Raw genomic sequence first — 21,221 nt, forward strand, 5'->3', positions numbered from 1 at the left:
GTCGTGAGATCGCTTCCAGGCCTTTCTGTGTGGAATTTGCATGTTGTCCCCGTGTCTGCATGGGTTTCCTTTTGGTTTCCTCCTACAATCAAAACATGCTTATTTTGGGTCTGCTCCTTTCTCTGCCCCTGACCAAGGCAGTTGGTCCCCAGGCACTGGGCTGTGGCTGCCTGCTGCTCCTAGTGTTTGGATTGTGTCCAACTGTAATTAGGATGGGTTAAATACAGAGGACATATTTCATTGTATTATATGTACAATGACAATGAACGCTCTTCTTCATCTTCTACGTCTTTAAAGTAATCTATCTGCCACAGCCAAGTGAAAGATGAGTGTCTCCTTGGCCTCCTCCAGCTGCTGGTGGCCTCAACACTGAGGGACCTGCATGCTGGAGAATAATGCCACATGACCAAAATGTTATAGCTGGTGTTTCCTCACATTGAAATTGATATTCCACATTGATGTCTCCCTAAGTAATTGTTTCTTTGACAAAAAGTAATTCCTGTGGCACATGAGGATCCCCCAAACAAACCAAGTGACAAAGATAAAAGTACCTTCAGATACTGAGAAGTGTCCAAGTCTCACAATTCTCCAGTATGACCAGAAGCACCATGACCCTAATGACAAAGCCCTTCTCCTCCAAATATATCAACATTATCAAACATCTTTGTCTATTGACCTTATGATGGCATAAGCTCTTCCCAGGCATCTCTCCATCTCAAAGACCAGAGACCCAGAGACAAGAATGTCAGTGCTGAGATAAGTGAATGTCTCTACACAGCCCAGTCTCACAAAGTTTTTTTTTTGTGTGTGTTATAGTTAGGGTTAGAGGAAGGAGTAGGGTTAGGTTATGGTTAGGGGTAGGGGTAGGATTAGTAATAGTAAGTTAAAAAGAAGTCCCGTCAAGAAAATTTGAATTATTTTGTGACGGGTCTTTTTTTAAACTTACTATTACTAACCCTACCCCCACCCCTACCCCTAACTATAACCCCCCCCCCCGATGCCCCTGCATCACTTTTAATTTCGTGCAGCCATCACGGAATGTATTAGAATAAATTTGTGCTCCTATTACAAACATTTTGTCATTTTCATTACAATATCACAAACCCGTAGATTAATGTATATTTCGTGCTGCTGAATAACAAACTGCCGTGAGACTGAGTTGCTCAACAAGTTCCAAACTTTAACCACCTACAGATAAACCTATAATGGCCGAGACCAGGAAGTGGTGATTCAGGACTTTGGCAAAATTAGACACTGTGATTCCTAACTTAGCTTCTCACATGCTGCAATCAGGGTATCTACTGATTCTGCAAGAATGACAACATCATCTACCAAGTCAAGATCATTAAATGTTTCTTTCACCAACAAAGACACCTAAGCTGCTGGTTTTCACAACCCCACCATATACTGAATCCATGCAAGTACTGAACAGTGATAGAGCCAGAATCATGCATCACAAATTAAGAAATTACACTCCAACCATTTTACTACAGTTGCTACAGTAAATACGGTGCAAAATATCTTCACAAGACTATAAAAAAATAAGCATTCATGTACAAAAATTACAAATTACTATGTGAATACTACAAATCAGTATGAATTCTTGGAATAAGAATTGCACACCTGAAAATTTTGTCAAAGATATTTTTGTTTTCTTTGATAGTTTTCTAGCACAAACATATTAACTACAACTGCTCAGAACTCTGACAGTCAATTTAATGATACACGTGCAATTTGCTTTCTACAGCAATAAATGCTACTGACACAAGTACTGTCACAGCATCATAGCCACACTGGTAGTCTTAATCCACAAAGTCAACCCAAGCAAGCATCATTTTCACACAGTATATCCTAACTACCTATCAAGGCAGAAGCTTTTCAAATTCTCAACAGAAAACACTGTCACGAAGCAGGTTTTATATATATTTTTTTGACACACTGAAGCAATCAAGATCCATCAAGTATATCTTTTGCGAAGAAATATGATAGCATTCTGATGGTATAGGGGCCATTATATGCAAAAGAAATAAACTTAGAGAAAAATTAATGTTGTTAGGGATTTTTTTTTTTAACTGTTGTGACACATGAAACATACCTCTGATTCGTCAAAAGCTTCAGCAAACTGTGTTGGACTTTTGTTCAGAGTCTGGTCAGCAGGCAGAGTGTTGTCACTGTAAGAACTGACAAACTTGAAGTCACTGGTTCTTGAACCTGTTGTCAGGTAGGTGTCATAATTTATTCTGCGTAAAGTTCCTGTTCCATCAACATCTGCATAGTGAGGAGGAGGATAACCACTGGGGATGGCACCTGCTCTATCAAACAACATTCTGGGTTTTCTTCTGTGACAAAATTTCACACCAACAGCAACAATAATGAAGGTGAGGAAGAAGGTGGACACAGACACCAGAGCGATGATCAGATAAGAGGTTAACTTGGAATTCTTCTCATCATAAGAGACGTCCTTCATCTCTGGTATCTCAGCCAAGTTGTCAGAAATGAGTAAATACATGGAACAGGTGGTAGACAGAGAGGGCTGTCCATTATCTTTAACTGCTACAATAAGGTTCTGTTTCATGCTGTCAGATTCAGAAACGTCCCGCTGTGTCCTGATCTCTCCACTGTGGACATCAATAGTGAAAAGTCCCGGATCAGTGGATTTGACTATATGATAGGACAGCCAGGCATTCTGTCCAGAGTCTGCGTCCACTGCGATCACTTTGGACACCAGAGAGCCTCCTTGTGCAGCTTTGGGGACCAGCTCAGTCATGAAGGAGTTGCCCTCCCGGGCAGGGTACAGTATCTGAGGAGAGTTGTCATTCACATCCGTGATGAAGACACTGATGGTCACGTTGCTGCTGAGTGGAGGAGAACCGTTGTCTCTGGCCATCACATGGACTTTCAAACTCCTGAACTGTTCATAATCAAAGGACCTGACAGCGTGGATCACCCCTGTGTCTCTGTTAACAGACAGATAAGAGGACACCGGGGCTCCATTCACCTCACCAGGTAAAAGAGAATAAATCACTGTGCCGTTTTGTCTCCAGTCAGGGTCTCGAGCAGAAACAGAACATAAAGTGGAGCCAGGTTTGTTGTTTTCAGTCACATATGTGCTGTAGGACTGTTCCAAAAACACAGGTGGGTTGTCGTTGATATCAGCTACAGATAACTGAACAGTTTTAGAGGAGGACAGAGGTGGAGAGCCCTCATCAGTAGCTGTGATTGTGATGTTGTAATCAGACACTAATTCACGGTCCAAATGTCCTGTTGTCACCAGAGAATAATAGTTTTTAATGGAAGGAACCAACTTAAAGGGAGCATTCTGTAGTATGGAGCAACGGACCTGTCGGTTCCTGTCAGAGTCTCTGTCTTGCACATGGATGATGCCCACCTCTGTACCAGGAGGAATGCCTTCTGCTATGGGATTTGTCAGAGACTTCAGGTTGACCACAGGAGCGTTGTCATTCACATCAGTAACGGAAATAATTACGTTTGTGTGAGATGACAGCCCCAGTCCGTCCTTTGCTTTCACTCGAATCTCAAACGAGCTTGTACTTTCATAATCAACGGGGCCAATTACTCGCATTTCTCCTGTTTTGCGGTCAATACTGAAAATCTTCTTCACATCTTCAGCCACATGCCCGAAGTCATAACTCACATCTCCATTGACGCCCTCGTCTGCGTCCTTCGCGCTCACTGTGACCACCACGGTGCCCACGGGGGAGTTTTCAGACAGACTGACTTCATAAACGGCCTGACTGAACACTGGCGCGTTATCGTTTGCATCCAACACGGTGACGTGCACGGACACGGCGCCTGATCTCTGCGGGGATCCGCCATCTGCAGCCGTGAGGATCAAATCGATCTCATTTTGCGCTTCGCGATCAAGCTCTTTGTCAAGGACAAGCTCGATGATGCTTCCTTTAACGGACAAAACGAAATGATTATTTTGGGAGAGGCTGTATCGCTGAACTGAATTCATCCCCACATCTGGATCGTGAGCCTCTTCTATTAAGAAACGAGCACCTCTGTCCGCTGACTCCTGAATTTCTATATTAATAACATCCTCGTTAAACTGTGGCGAGTTATCATTAATGTCTTGAACGTGTAGGTTAATCCGGTGGAGCACAAGAGGATTTTCCAGCACGAGCTCATGTTTTAAGACGCACGACGCCTTTTTCCCACAAAGCCCCTCTCGGTCGATCCTGTCGGTAACAATTAAATCTCCGTTCTTCAGGTTTATGTCACAGTACCGTTTGTCGTTTCCCTCTGTGTCTATGCGGGCTTTTCTGTCGGAGAGCGAAGCCGTCTCCAGTCCGAGATCTTTGCCAATATTTCCAATAATCGATCCTCTTTTCGTTTCCTCGGCAACAGAAAAGCTGATGTCTCCGTGCGCGTCGTTCCCCCAGCAGACGAGGAGCAAATAAAGGCTGCAGCGTTGAAACACGAACAGAATCGAACCCATTGTCCATTCGAAGCTCCCAGTAGCAGGCTGACACAAAGACAATTCAACCTCTTCACAGGAATAAAAAATATTCCAGGGTGGGAGTCTCAGTCAGTGACGAGGCAAGAAACCAACTGCGATGGGAAATACATCGTAGTGCTGGTGTATAGCGACACCTAGAGGTATATCTAATAATAACATCATCTGTGCATTGAAAGTCAATTTAATTCTTCAGGATATTGTCTACAAAACTAAACAAATATAGTTGCACATTCGTTGGTACATAATATAATTAATGTTCTTATCTAACTGCAGGTCACCTGTGTAAAATATAACAAAAGTGGAAGGCAGCATGTTGGGAATTTATTTACAGTCCCTTTTAGAAAAAATACATGTTTACTTTTTTATTATTATTCATGCTTGGAAATGCCCGACAGATGGCTGGACTGAATATTAAGACACAAATAACTCAAATTCAGAAATGATATCAATCATAAATTTTTAAATTTAAAAGAAAACAATAAATACAACTTAGATTTTATGGCAAGTGGTATTTAACTAATCTGGTAAAAAAAAAAAAAAAATCCCATAAATCACCTTTTATTTGCATTTATTTAATAGTGAACATTTTTACAGTGCATGAGCCAATAGATTTGTGCCATGGGCCTAATTGACAGTTTGCTTTTTTTTAATTATATGCAACAAGCACGTCATCTGACCTGTCAACTTTCAATACTTGCAGATAATCTGGAAACTAACATGATGACTTTCTAAAATGAGTGATTTCTGCATACATTCTGGCATCCCTCTTTCACTTCCTTTTATCATTTTCAACTAAATAGATTTCACTGGGACAGTTTCTCACCTATTTGTACATGAGTGTTCATATCTGTATTTGATTTAATTTAATTCATTATTATATAGCACTATATAAAATGTACGATAACAATAAAAAGATTAACACAAAACAAAGAGCCAGTAAGTATTGTGGTCGTTGATATATTAATAATATTAAATTCAAATGTCCACAAAATCCACAATCTGGAGCAGATCCAGATCAAACTTTGTCAGGCGATAGTGAGTGCCAATCTGCACCTCACTTATTGGGAGCCAACGAATCCACTGTTTGCTTGTTTTCACATTTTGAAATTCTGGGACTTGGTTGATTATTTTACGATACAGTTCATAAAGTTAAAAATGAACTCTTACCTCAACATGCCCAGGAATTGTTTAAACTGAGGGATTCCTGTTATCATCTGAGAAGAAATTCAGTATTTGACCGCTTAAAGTATCGTACTAGTGTAAAAAGTTATTGTGTATCTGTTAAAGGGGTTAAAATCTGGAATGACTGCCCTGATAGTATTAAATGATCTGGTACTTTGGCTGGCCTGAAAAGATCTTATAAAAATAAAATTGCATATTATAGTATGATAAATTAGGTAAACTGTTTTTGTTTCTGTTCTTTTGTTTAATCTGCTTCATACTGCTGATTGTTCTGTTATGTTCGGATGTTTGGTGTATTGATTAATCTACAAAACCTTTTTGCTCATCTTCTTGTCCTTTTCTTTTTTGTAGTTTCTGTCATGAGTGCATATATATGTGTATATGGCAACTCATGATAGAGGTGGGTGTTTATAAGCCTTTGCTTCAGCCCACACCCTTTTGACGGCACACAACTAGGAATTTTTTTTTTTTTTAATTGTTTGCGGTTTTGTTTGCTTTTGTTTTTCTTTGTTTGGTCTTGTGATAGATTTCTTTATGTTTTTGTGGGTGTGTGCCAAATAAAAATAATAATAATAAAAAATATGAGAGTGGGTGGAGCAGATACAATGTAAGATATACATTAAATGTGATTTTCAAAGTTAAATTTAAATGGCCACAAAATCTGTAATCCAGATCAGATCCAGATCAAACTTTGCCAGTCGATAAAGGATATTATCCTACATACTGCTCTCAAATATGAAAGACCTTTGATCTTTTTTGATAGAGGTATGACTTTTTGAAAATTCTTTGAATGTTAAACATATGGATTTTTCCAATTTTCCAAGATTCTTCCTGTCTTTGACCTTTGATCTATGACCTTGAAAATTGAATCACTTCTTGCCTATCAGGATATGAATCTTCAAGAAAAAGTTAATAACGATATGTGACTAATTGTGGGCTCCAGGCTGTTCACAAGCAGACAAACAGATAAACAGGGAAGAAAACATAATCTCCAACTTTGTTGGTGAAGGTAATTAGGTACTACTGAGTGTCAGAAAGAACTATGAAATGGTTAAAAATATCATGGCCTTGAAAATCTGAGGAAAGGAAAAGATGATAGCAATACTATTAAACGTGTTTTATGGTTTATCACTGCTATCACTAATGCTCAAAGTTTGACATGTCACATTTGACTTTTACAATCTGCAAAAATTAAATTATGTGTGTTCTATTACAAAAAGTAATATGCACAGAGTCTGCTGAGCATAGAACAAACAAAATAACAGAACATTTTTAATCGGGGCCCATCACCAACAGATAGTTACAAATATTATAGTTGAAACTGTTGGTGCAAATAACTTGGTCAGCTGATAAACCAATTTAACAGAAGAAGCAGAAGTTCTACATTCGCCCAAAGGCCCATTGGTGCCCATGCTGATACCCTGATTCCGTAGTGTGAAGTGAATGAGACTCTATGACTTCCCCAATGAGACGCCAGTCCAACACAGGTTATTTCGACATCCAAGGTCGGTACTCATTTACAGCTGGGTGAACTTGGACAATGCAAATGAAGTGTCTTGTGTAAGGACACAGAGACATGGCATGACTGGAAATTGAACACAGATCCAGCCCAATTCCTTATCCACTGATCTACCTGTTCTGTTGATTTCATTGTAATCAGTCATTATTCAAAATATTCTGTGATCAATGTTAAGATGGACACATGAAAACATTTACCAGACTGTTATTGAAATATGAGTTCTTAATAACACATTTAAGAGAATGTCATTTTAAACTGAAGTAATCATGAAGTTGCTATTTAATAATGAGTTTCACTGTGTTGCTATGTAAAGATGAAACAGTATTGTATAGTTTGGCTGTTTGCTGTATAAATAAGGAATGACAGGACATTTAGAAAGAACACAGACAGAAGTAACATGCATGACTGAATCAGCTTCTGCATGACTCTGGAACCAAATATGGCAAACAAAGTAGTCCACATATACACTCAGGTCATTTACATTCTTTTCATTTGGCATGACTGTGCAAATATGGCCATAGAATTGATAGCATGGAGCACAAGCTCTTACATTTTAAACACAACAATGAGAGTCTTTAATTGGTGCACTATGGCAGCTTGGAGCAATGCAAGATCCCTGGGGCAATTTACAGCCAATACCTCTGCATTTCACCGTATTGTAATATAAAGGACTTGTTTTGAGATACTGTTTTTTTCTTTTTTGCCTGATTTGGGCCAAACTAAATCTCTCACTCTCATGGATATGTATCCTGAAAGCTCACATTTTATTCATATCACCATGACAATCTGACGTGATGAAAACAGTTGCACATGAATGTGATACAGCATGCAAGTTGATGACACGGTGTGTCATTCTAGCATGTAACCGGCCAGGCTTAAACAAGGCAATGTGTGTAAAAAGTCCCATCACTGTAGTATACATTTGCACAACCATGATGCTACAGAAAAACCTCCCAGTAATACATCAAATACAACAACGTTAGAGGCTCTGCAGAAAAGCAAGGGTTTACTAAAGTATGTCAAACAAAATTAATTGGAACAAAATTAATTTTTAAACATGTTGAAAATTCAGCCACAGTTCAAGCAAAATCGTGGCACGACAGAATATCTTTTTTTAAATCATGGATGCCGTCCCGAACCCTGTATGGTTTTCCAACAGTGAGCTTCCGAGATGTTTATCTGTAAAAGTGAGAAAAACATTTCATTCTTCAATGTGTTTGAATACAAAGGATATGGAATAGAGAAAGGAGTAGGATTTTTTACTCAAATAATTTGGCCCTCCTTTAAATTTGTAATGGCATTTGCGTGTTAATAGCACAAATCCTGTAAAAAAAACTATAGTTCAAGTAAAAAAATAAAAAAATAAATAAAAGGTATCAGAGATCAGAGGGGCAATGCACCCTACATCCATGCATAAATTTGTTTTTTGGACAAAAGTGACATCAGGTCATTACATTTTAGTGACATCATCATGATGCCACTGAGACCATTTAATGACATGTTTCATAGATAGATATAAGCATTACCCAATTGATTACAGAGTTAACCTGGAAAATTTGCTTTTCAGACTATATTTTTGATGACCTCAACCTTTGACGATCTGCTCCCAAATTTTATTATCTGGAGAAAGTCTCCCATAGAATATTCCCAGCTATATTTGGTAAAAATTTGCTTGCAAAGATATTTCCAACCTGATCTCATGCCATTTCATGATGACATCACAAAAAGTGAATTTATCTATTAGCTTGTGACACTGTCACTAAATGCACCACATTGCTATTTCACAAAGTCACACAATGAGTCACATTTTCATGATGCGGTTGTTGTATTTTACTATTTCTAACCCGAACCATAACATAACCTTACCTCCTCTCATCCTCTAACCCACTCCGTTCCCCTAACCCGAACCATTACCCAACCCAAGCTCACAGCATTTTGTGATGGTCAACCTGGTCTCATAAGGAAAAGTACCAAAACATAAAATTTAACATTTTAAGGATACATGTTTGTTGTTTGTTTGTATTTTTGGCTGTGTTTGATGATTGCAAGTGTATAGTTTTGTTCCATCTTTAAAATATCACCACAGGGTCAAGTTGATTTTATGGTATTAGGCCAAGTGTTATGACAATTATCCAGTTCAGTTATTCACATTTATGACAAGCAGGATTGATTGTCCCCCCCGACACACACACAAAAACCTATTCCACCAAATGACCTATTTTTTAAGACATCACCTTTGAAAAATTGTATAGTTTCATAAGCATTAGGAGATATTTAAGAAGCACTATAAGTGGACTTTAATTGCTCAAGTAATTACCATTTCTGAAGTGACTAAAACCAGAATTTAATCACCATTTCTATGTTTTTACCTTGAAATAGTAATTATGAACACATCAGGTATACCTGTCTGCTGTGTTACAAGGAATTTATTTATTTATTTTAACTCAGCACAAGATGTTGAGAAAACCATGAGGAAACCTGTTCCCCAAAATTAGAGTTTTACATTGAGTAAAATTAATTGGATCAAGGTGTGAACAAATAACTTGAAGCTAGTGGACAAATAAGTATCTCAAGAATACATTTTGGAAAGAAAAATAGTTTGAAAGTAGAAGTTTTTCTTTTTTTTTGTATTGTGACAAATTTAAGTTGATTGATACCTCTGATGATTCTTGCGATTCCCAAAAAGCTTCAACAAATTCAGTTGGACTTTTCATCAATATCGTTATTATTATTATTATTATTATTATTATTAATAACAATAATAATACATTTGACATGGTCTCAATTCACAGGCAGACCAGGACTTAAAATTGTGAATAAACTGACTGCAATAATATGACAACTGTTCCTACCTCAGGGGAGCCATCACTTTCAGCAAAGGCTTCAGCAAAACTAGATGGACTTTTCTCCAGAGTCTGGTCTGCAGGCAGTGTGTTGTCATTGTAAGAGCCCACAAACTTAAAGTCACTGGTTCTTGAACCTGTTGTCAGGTAGGTGTCATAATTTAAGCTGTGTAAAGTTCCTCTTCCATCAACGTCTGCATATTGAGGAGGAGGATAACCACTGGGGATGGTGACTGCTCCATCAAACAACATTCTGGGTTTTCTTCTGTGACATTTCACACCAACAGCAACAATAATGAAAGTCAAGAAGAAGGTGGACACTGACACCAGTGCGATGATCAGGTAAGAGGTCAGCTTGGAATTGTTCTCATTATAAGACACATCCTTCATCTCTGGTATTTCAGCCAAGTTGTCAGAAATGAGTAAATACATGGAACAGGTGGCAGACAGAGAGGGCTGTCCATTATCTTTAACTGCTACAATAAGGTTCTGTTTCATGCTGTCAGATTCAGAAATGTCCCACTGTGTCCTGATCTCTCCACTGTGGACATCAATAGTGAAAAGTCCCGGATCAGTGGATTTGACTATATGATAGGACAGCCAGGCATTCTGTCCAGAGTCTGCGTCCACTGCGATCACTTTGGACACCAGAGAGCCTCCTTGTGCAGCTTTGGGGACCAGCTCGGTCACGAAGGAGTTGCCCTCCCGGGCGGGGTACAATATCTCAGGAGAGTTGTCATTCACATCTGTGATGAAGACACTGACGGTCACGTTGCTGCTGAGTGGAGGAGAACCGTTGTCTCTGGCCATCACATGGACTTTCAAACTCCTGAACTGTTAATAATCAAAGGACCTGACAGCATGGATCACCCCCGTGTCTCCATTAACAGACAGATAAGAGAACACCGGGGCTCCGTTCACCTCACCAGGTAAAAGAGAATAAATCACTGTCCCATTTTGTCTCCAATCAGGGTCTCGAGCAGAAACAGAACATAAGGTGGAGCCAGGTTTGTTGTTTTCAGTCACGTGGGTGCTGTAGGACTGTTCCAAAAACACAGGTGGGTTGTCGTTGATATCAGCTACAGATAACTGAACAGCTTTAGAGGAGGACAGAGGTGGAGAGCCCTCATCAGTAGCTGTGATTGTGATGTTGTAATCAGACACTAATTCACGGTCCAAATGTCCTGTTGTCACCAGAGAATAATAGTTTTTAATGGACGGAACCAACTTAAAGGGGGCGCTTTTCTGAACAACACAGTGAGCTAGTTGGTCAGAATCTGCATCCTGAACATTAATGATGCCCACCTCTGTACCAGGTGGTATATTCTCTTGCACTGGATTATTCAAAGATTTCACATAAATAACAGGAATGTTGTCGTTGACATTGGTGACATCAATAATTACTTTTGCATATGATGATAATCCCAAACCATCCTTTGCTTTAACACGTAATTCATAAGATGCAATATTTTCAAAGTCAATCACACCTTTAACTTGTATCACACATGTTTTTCTGTCAATTTTAAAAATTTTCTTCACATCCTCTGAAACATGTCCAAAATCATAAGTGACATCTCCGTGCACTCCTTCGTCTGCGTCACTGGCACTCACTGAAAGAACAACGGTATCTGGATCAGAGTTTTCAGGCAGACTGGCTTTATAAACAGGCTGGCTGAACACTGGAGAGTTGTCGTTTGCGTCCAGCACAGTGACGTGTATGACTACCGTACCTGACCTCTGAGGGGCGCCTCCATCCACAGCTGTGAGGAGCAAATTAATCTCTTTTTGCTTTTCACGATCAAGCTCCTTATCAAGAACAAGCTCGATGATGTTTCCATGAAACGACAAAACGAAATAATCATTCTTTTTCAGAGAGTAACCCTGAACTGAATTTTGGCCCACATCTGCATCATGCGCCTCTTCTATTAAGAATCGAGCGCCCATTAATGCCGACTCTTGAATTTCTATATTGATCGATTCTTCGTTAAATTGCGGTGCGTTGTCGTTAATATCTTGAACGTGGAGACTGAGAGAATGCAGCTCCAGAGGATTCTCCAAGACAAGATCGCGTTTTATGACGCAGGACATATTTTCTCCACAAAGCTCCTCTCGGTCAATCCTCTCATGAACAATCAAATCTCCGGTGCTCAGGTTGATGTCACAATAATGTCGACGGTTCCCAGCTGCGTCCATGCGAGCTTTTCTAGAAAGGAGCGTGCTCGAGTCCATTTTAAGATCCTTCGCTATATTCCCAATAAATGATCCGCGCTTCAGCTCCTCCTGAACGGAATAAGTCACGTCTCCGCTGGAGCAACACCACAGCAGTAAGAACACGCAGCAGCTCGTCTTGAAGCTCATCGTCGCCATTCAACCGTTTGTCTGTTGGAGATATATTCAATTCGAGGCAAATTGTTCGAAAAATGGATTTTTACTGCATTTACTTCGTCTGCTTCATAACGACCAGCAGCAACTGAAAATGCTCCCGTTCTGGTGTCGAGGGTGGGCTGTTTTTCTTTCTTTCTTTCTTTTTTCTTTTTTTTTTTTTTTTTGCGCAGACTGGCAAATAGCGACACCAAGAGACAAATTCAGAAATTACACTGCAATATAATATAATTAACCTTTAATATAATAATATGTAAGCAGCATCCATTTAGCAATGATTCTCCTCAAACTGGTAAGCGAACCAGGTGTGTGTGTGTTTAGACAGACAGACAGATAGACAGATAGATAGATAGATAGACAGATAGATAGATAGATAGATAGATAGATAGATAGATAGATAGATAGATAGATAGATAGATAGATAGATAGATAGATAGATAGATAGATAGATAGATAGATAGATAGATAGATAGATAGATAGATAGATAGATAGATAGATAGATAGATAGATAGATAGATAGATAGATAGATAGATAGATAGATAGATAGATAGATAGATAGATAGATAGATAGATAGATAGATAGATAGATAGATAGATAGATAGATAGATAGATAGATAGATAGATAGATGTGTGTTTCGGTGTGCAAGATGCTGAAGTAAGGCCGAAAAATGTGTGAGATCATGTCTTCATGAAGTCAAAATTCCTTGAAAGACAAAGACAGACTGAAACAAGTTGAGATCATTAAATCATTAAAGAATCTGAGTGATTCCTTTACTTGGATTGTTTTAGCTACATTTTTTTTAAATTACTGATGAAAAGTTTGTAACAGTGAAACAGCTGTAACAGTGAAACAACTATAAACTTATGCACGTTTGCAATTTTGCAAGAGTTTTTTTTTCTGATTTGTCAGGGTCTGTTAATTTGAAATAACAAGAAGATCAATACTGCGACAGACTGGCGTCCTGTCCAGGGTGTACCCCACCTCATCCCCTATGACTGCTGGGATTTAGGCTCCAGCAACCCTGTGACCCTTAATTGGAGTAAGAGGTTGAAGATGAGTGAGTGAGTGAGTGAGTGAGTGAGTGAGTGAGTGAGTGAGTGAGTGAGTGAGTAGATCAGTAACATATGTTCATTACAGGTAATAGAAGAGTGTTAGTTTTTGTAATAAAATAAAATTGCATCACTTTATTTGTTTGTGGTTAAAAACAATGTTTTAGGTTGTTACTGGTAAAAATATAAATATGCATGACATAAATCTGTGTCAAAAAGAAATAAAGAAAGAAACTGTACAATATCCATAAATAAATTTGCAAATATTTAGATATTGTTTAAAAAATGTTCACATTATGCAAGTTTACAAACTGAAATACCATAAAAAAGAAGAAAAGAGACAAAAAGAAAATGAATCAGCAAAACCGGAGTAACACACACACACACATATACATATATACATATATACACATATATATACGAGGGCTGTCAATAAATTAACGGTCCTTTTTATTTTTTTCAAAAACTATATGGATTTCATTCATATGTTTTTACGTCAGACATGCTTGAACCCTCGTGCGCATGCGTGAGTTTTTCCACGCCTGTCGGTCACGTCATTCGCCTGTGAGCACTCCTTGTGGGAGGAGTCGTCCAGCCCCTCGTCGGAATTCCTTTGTCTGAGAAGTTGCTGAGAGACTGGCGCGTTGTTTGATCAAACTTTTTTCTAAACCTGTGAGACACATCGAAGTGGACACGGTTCGAAAAATTAAGCTGGTTTTCAGTGAAAATTTTAACGGCTGATGAGAGATTTTGAGGTGATTCTGTCGCTTTAAGGACTTCCCACAGTGCGAGACGTCGCTCAGCGCTCTCAGCCGCCGTCGTCAGCCTGTTCAAGCTGAAAACCTCCACATTTCAGGCTCTATTGATCCAGGACGTCGTGAGAGAACAGAGAAGTTTCAGAAGAAGTCGGTTTCAGCATTTTATCCGGATATTCCACTGTTAAAGGAGATTTTTTTAATGAAAGACGTGCGGACGGATCCGCGCGTCAGGACGCAGCCGACGCGGTGCGGCGGCACAGGAAAAACACCTCCGTGTTGATAACCATTTGTAAAATCCAGGCGGCTTTTGATGGCTTTCAGTGGAGTGAGTATATGAGAAATTGTTTAACAGGCAGGACATGTTCCAACTTGTCCTTAAGGCTTTCAACAGAGGTGTTTTTCCTGTGGCGGAGCGTCGCGGCGGCTGCGTCCCGACGCGCGGACCCGTCCGCACGTCTTTCATTAAAAAAATCTCCTTTAACAGTGGAATATCCGGATAAAATGCTGAAACCGACTTCTTCTGAAACTTCTCTGTTCTCTCACGACGTCCTGGATCAATAGAACCTGAAATGTGGAGGTTTTCAGCTTGAACAGGCTGACGACGGCAGCTGAGAGCGCTGCGCGACGTCTCGCACTGTGGGAAGTCCTTAAAGCGACAGAATCACCTCAAAATCTCTCATCAGCCGTTAAAATTTTCACTGAAAACCAGCTTAATTTTTCGAACCGTGTCCACTTCGATGTGTCTCACAGGTTTAGAAAAAATTTTGATCAAACAAAGCGCCAGTCTCTCAGCAACTTCTCAGACAAAGGAATTCCGACGAGGGGCTGGACGACTCCTCCCACAAGGAGTGCTCACAGGCGAATGACGTCACCGACAGGCGTGGAAAAACTCACGCATGCGCACGAGGGTTCAAGCATGTCTGACGTAAAAACATATGAATGCAATCCATATAGTTTTTGAAAAAAATAAAAAGGACCGTTACTTTATTGACAGCCCTCGTATATACATATATACACATATATATATATATACACATATATATATATATATATATATATATATATAGAGTCTTGAAGCCTGCTGCAAGTCATTTTCAACTTTAAGTTGACCTTCTTGCTGTGGGACAACAGTGCTAAGCACCAAGCCACTGTTCTGCCCTCCATTTGTAATCCAACTACAAAATACTCTGTGGAAATGCAAGAAACAACCTCATTTCAGAACCAAGGACAGAGTGAAGAACACCCCCTTCCCCACACACACACACACACACACACCACACACACACACACACACACACACACACACACACACACACACACACACACACACACACACACACACACACACACACACACACACACAAAATGGCGAGGAGTGTGTGTGTGTGTGAGTATGGGGAGGGGTGGGGGGTTCAAAATATTCCCGTGAGTGTTGAAAGACAACTGACAGAGAGAGAAACAAATTGATACAAAGAAATCAAGACAAAAAGCATCACAGAAATGCAAGAAGGATAAACTGCTCAACACTTCATATTCAAAGTGGTAGTTTCATAGATTAAACTGTAAAACTATGCCCACGTTCACTGATTATGAAATAACATCACACACTTGCACACTTGTGTATGTGTGTTTGCATGTGCATGCAAGCACAAAAATATACTCAACAAAAATATAAACGCAACACTTTTGGTTTTGCTCCCATTTTGTATGAGATGAACTCAAAGATCTAAAACTTTTTCCACATACACAGTATCACAATTTCCCTCAAATATTGTTCACAAACCAGTCGAAATCTGTGATAGTGAGCACTTCTCCTTTGCTGAGATAATCCATCCCACCTCATAGGTGTGCCATACCAAGATGCTGATTAGACACCATGATTAGTGCACAGGTGTGCCTTAGACTGCCCACAATAAAAGGCCACTCTGAAAGGTGCAGTTTTGTTTTATTGGGGGGGGGGGGGGGGGGATACCAGTCAGTATCTGGTGTGACCACCATTTGCCTCATGCAGTGCAACACATCTCCTTCGCATCATCCGTGAAGAGAACACCTCTCCAACGTGCCAAATGGCAGTGAATGTGAGCATTTGCCCACTCAAGTCGGTTACGACGACGAACTGGAGTCAGGTCGAGACCCCGATGAGGACGACGAGCATGCAGATGAGCTTCCCTGAGACAGTTTCTGACAGTTTGTGCAGAAATTCTTTGGTTATGCAAACCGATTGTTCCAGCAGCTGTCCGAGTGGCTGGTCTCAGACAATCTTGGAGGTGAACATGCTGGATGTGGAGGTCCTGGGCTGGTGTGGTTACATGTGGTCTGTGGTTGTGAGGCTGGTTGGATGTACTGCCAAATTCTCTGAAACGCCTTTGGAGACGGCTTATGGTAGAGAAATGAACATTCAATACTCGAGCAACAGCTCTGGTTGACATTCCTGCTGTCAGCATGCCAATTGCACGCTCCCTCAAATCTTGCGACATCTGTGGCATTGTGCTGTGTGATAAAACTGCACCTTTCAGAGTGGCCTTTTATTGCGGACAGTCTAAGGCACACCTGTGCACTAATCATGGTGTCTAATCAGCATCTTGATATGGCACACCTGTGAGGTGGGATGGATTGTCTCAGCAAAGGAGAAGTGCTCATTATCACAGATTTAGACTGGTTTGTGAACAATATTTGAGAGAAATCGTGATATTGTGTATGTGGAAAAAGTTTTAGATCTTTGAGTTCATCTCATAAAAAATGGGAGCAAAACCAAAAGTGTTGCGTTTATATTTTTGTTGAGTGGTCAAATTCGTTCAGTTCATATTTTACACAAAAAACCCAAATAGTTTTTTTTGTTAGCACCTTGGCCTTTCTAACACAACTTAAATAAGGAGAATAGCACATGACCAGCCTTGAACCAAGAATATGCTGTTTGGGAGGCAAGTGGCTCAGCTAATCAACAGCTGACTGATCAAGAAAACACACCTGACTGAATTGATCTGCTCGGATTAGTTCAGGGGACAAACGGAAAATATGCAGTACTATGGGTCCCCAGCATTGGGAAACAATGATTTTGGCCAGTGGTGTCCAAACTATTCCAGAAATTGCCGAGAGGGTGCAGGTTTTCTTTGCAGCCACTGACTTCAGCAGGTGATTTCACTGATGAACTCATCCCATCTGCTCAAAGTGATGTTAATCAGTGAAATCACCTGCTGGAGTCAGTGGCTGCCTTTTCTGGAATACTTTGGACACCACTGATTTAGGCAAACAGAGAAAAACTGGAAATCACATGACCAGGAGACATTTTTTGTTGGTTGGTGGAGATAATGAGTTCATATTATGCATCAAAAAAAGTGCATTTGGATGACATAAAAATGAAATATCTGAATATGATAGAAAATTCAGCATCAAGGCAAGTTCAGGACAGCCATGAGGTAGAGAGACGTATGTTGAACTGACAAACTTCCTGAGGCAAAATATCAGTAAGGCATGAAAAATATGATGGACAGAGACAGATTGTATGAAACAAACAATACCACAGCAAAATGTGTCAGCCTTAAATTGCCTACAGTGTATGAAGGATAGTAAAAAGCAAGCAAGCAAACAAACAAAGAAAAAACTGCTCTTCAATCTTCAAATTTATGGCCAATGGCCAGCTTTGGTAGAATGACAAATACAACCCACATTCCAATCAAGTTGGGATGTTGTGTAAAATGTAAATAAAAACAGAATACGATTTGCAAATCCTCTTAAACCTATATTCAGTTGAATACACCACAAAGACAAGATATTTAATGTTCAAACTGATAAAGTTTATTGTTTTTGTGCAAATATTTGGTAATTTTTTTTACATCGATCTAATGGAAAATTGTGGTTTCCAGTTTAAATTTGCTGGAATCACTTTACAAAAGCCTAAATATACATTGTGAGAAAATAAAAAAAATTAGCTGTAACAAATTACATCAATTTTTTTAAGTTGATCCAAAGTAGCTTTTTTTCAGTGCTCCTTTTATATCCAATCATGACACTCACCTGTTTCCAATTAACCTGTTGACATGTGGAATGTTCCAAACAGGTGTTTGTTGGGCATTCATCAACTTTCCCAGTCTTTTGTTGCCCCTGTCTCTTCTTCTTCTTCTTCTTCTGTCTTTCAGCTGTTCTCGTTAGGGGTCGCCACAGCAGATCAATCGTTTCCATCTCACCCTGTCCTCTGTATCTTCTTCTGTCACACCAACCACCTGCATGTCCTCTCTCAGCACATCCATGAACCTCCTCTTTGGTCTCCCTCTTCTCCTCCTGCCTGGTGGCTCCATCCTCAGCATCCTTCTCCCTATATACCCTGGGTCCCTCCTCTGCACATGTCCAAACCATCTCAATCTCGCCTCTCTGACTGTCTCCAAACCGTCCCACCTGAGCTGTCCCTCTGATATGTTCATTCCTAATCTTGTCCATTCTTGTCACTCCCAAAGAGAATCTCAACAATCTTCAGCTCTGCCACCTCCAGCTCTGCCTCCTGTCTTTTTGTTAGTGCCACTGTCTCCAAACCATACAACATAGCTGGTCTCACTACTGTTTTGTAAATTTTCCCCTTCACTCTTGCTGATATTCTTCGGTCACAAATCACTCCTGCCACCTTTCTCCACCCACTCCACCCTGCCTGCACTCTCTTCTTCACCTCTCTACCACACTCTCCATTACTTTGAACAGTTGACCCCAAATATTTAAACTCATCTACTTTCACCACTTCTACTCCTTGTAACTGCACTATTCCACTGGGCTCCCTCTCATTCACACACATGTACTCAGTCTTGCTTCTACTGACTTTCATTCCCCTTCTCTCCAAAGCATATCTCCACTTCTCCAGACTAGACTCAACTTGCTCTCTACTCTCACTACAGATCACAATGTCATCTGTAAACATCATAGTCCATGGGGACTCCTGTCTGATCTCATCTATCAATCTGTCCATCACCACTGCAAACAAGAAAGGACTCAGAGCTGATCCTTGGTGTAATCCCACCTCCACCTTGAATGAGTCTGTCATTCCGATTGCGCATCTCACCGCTGTCACACTATTCTTGTACATGTCCTGCACTACCCTAACATACTTCTCTGCCACTCCAGACTTCCTCATACAATACCACAGCTCTTCTCTTGGCACCCTATCATATGCTTTTTTCTAAGTCCACAAACACACAATGTAACTCTTTCTGTCCTTCTCTGTACTTTTCCAACAGTATTCTCAGAGCAAACATTGCATCTGTAGTGCTCTTTCTCGGCATGAAGCCATATTGCTGCTCACAGATCTTCACCTGTTTTCTAAGTCTAGCTTCTACTACTCTTTCCCATAACTTCATGCTGTGGCTGATCAGCTTTATGCCTCTGTAGTTACTGCTGCTCTGCACATCAAACCTTGTTCTTGAAAATAGGAACCAGCACACTTCGTCTCCACTCCTCAGGCATCCTCTCACTTTCCAAGATTTTATTAAACAATCTGGTTAGAAACTCTACTGCCATCTCTCCTAGACATTTCCATGCCTCCATTGGAATGTCATCTGGACCAACTGCCTTTCCACTCTTCATCCTCTTCATAGCAGCCCTCACTTCTTCCTTGCTAATCTCTTTTACTTCCTGATTTACTCTCACCACATCATCCAGCCTTTTCTTTCGCTCATTTTCTTTATTCATCAACTCTTCAAAATATTCCCTCAACCTTCTCAGCACACACTCCTCACTTGTCAGCACATTACCATGTGCATCTTTTACCACCCTAACCTGCTGCACATCCTTTCCAGCTCTGTCCCTTTGTCTGGCCAATCGGTACAAGTCCTTTTCTCCTTCCTTACTATTCAACTTCTTGTACAGCTCGCAATATGCCTTTTCCTTTGCTTTTGCCACTTCTCTTCTCGCCTTACGCCGCATCTGCTTGTACTCCTGTCTACTTTCTTCATCTCTCCAACTATCCCAAAACTTTTTCGCCAACCTCTTTCTCCTTATGCTTTCCTGGACCTCTTCATTCCACCACCAAGTCTCCTTGTCTTCCTTCCACTGTCCAGATGTCATACCCAGTACTGCCCTAGCTGTCTCCCTCACCACATCTGCAGTACTTTTCCAGTTGTCCAAAATTGCTTCCCCTCCAACTAGTGCTTCTCTCACCTGCTCGCTAAATTTCACACAACAGTCTTCCTCCTTCAGCTTCCACCATCTGATCATTGTTGAGCTCTCACTCTCTTCTTCTTCTTTACCTCTAAAGTCATCCTACAAACAACCATCCTATGCTGTCTAGTGACACTCTCTCCTGCTACCACCTTACAGTCTGTGATTTCTTTTACCTTGCATCTCCTATAAAGAATGTAGTCCACCTGTGTGCACCTTCCTCCACTCTTATATGTAACCCTGTGCTCCTCCCTTTTCTTAAAGTAGGTATTCACCACAGCCATTTCCATCCTTTTTGCAAAATCAACTACCATCTGTCCTTCCCCATTCCTATCCTTGATACCATATCTACCCATTACTTCCTCATCACCTCTGTTCCCTTCACCAACATGCCCATTGAAGTCTGCTCCTATCACCACTCATTCATGCTTGGGCACACTCTCCACCACCTCATCTAACACACTCCAGAAATCTTCTTTCTCCTTCATCTCACAACCTACCTGTGGGGCGTATGCACTGATGATATTCATTATCACCCCTTCAATTTCCAACTTCACACTCATCACCCTGTCAGACACTCGCTTAACCTCCAACACACTTTTAACATACTCTTCCTTTAAAATGACCCCACCACCATTTCTCTTCCTGTCCTCACCATGGTACAACAACTTGTACCCACCGCCGATGCTCCTGCTCTTGCTTCCCTTCCACTTGGTCTCTTGCACACACAATATGTCTACCTTTCTCCTCTCCATCATATCAGCCAGCTCTCTCCCTTTACCAGTCATACTACCAACATTCAAAGTCCCCACTCTCATTTCCACCCTTCTAGTTTTCTTCTTCTCCCGCTGTTCGTGGCAACG

The 21,221-nt window shown here is 40.4% G+C and overlaps 1 protein-coding gene across 16 annotated transcripts in view; it reads right to left on the reverse strand.

Annotated features, from left to right (window-relative positions):
- Positions 1 to 21,221, reverse strand: part of LOC117519820 (protocadherin gamma-A11-like) — a 911,360-nt gene that overhangs the window by 340,470 nt on the left and 549,669 nt on the right. For 2 of the 16 annotated variants that reach the window (XM_034181065.1, XM_034181064.1), the window contains exon 1: positions 2,096 to 4,539. The exons of 11 other annotated variants lie outside the window; for them this stretch is intronic. In XM_034181065.1, the coding sequence (XP_034036956.1) occupies positions 2,096 to 4,462 (2,367 nt within the window). In that variant the 5' untranslated portion in view covers positions 4,463 to 4,539. Of the gene's footprint in view, positions 1 to 2,095; positions 4,646 to 21,221 lie in introns of those variants that run through there. 3 more of the 16 variants (XM_034181062.1, XM_034181061.1, XM_034181098.1) reach the window with 2 other exon arrangements.

The sequence above is a fragment of the Thalassophryne amazonica genome, chromosome 11 (genome assembly GCF_902500255.1).
Source record: "Thalassophryne amazonica chromosome 11, fThaAma1.1, whole genome shotgun sequence".
Taxonomy (NCBI): Eukaryota; Metazoa; Chordata; class Actinopteri; order Batrachoidiformes; family Batrachoididae; genus Thalassophryne; species Thalassophryne amazonica.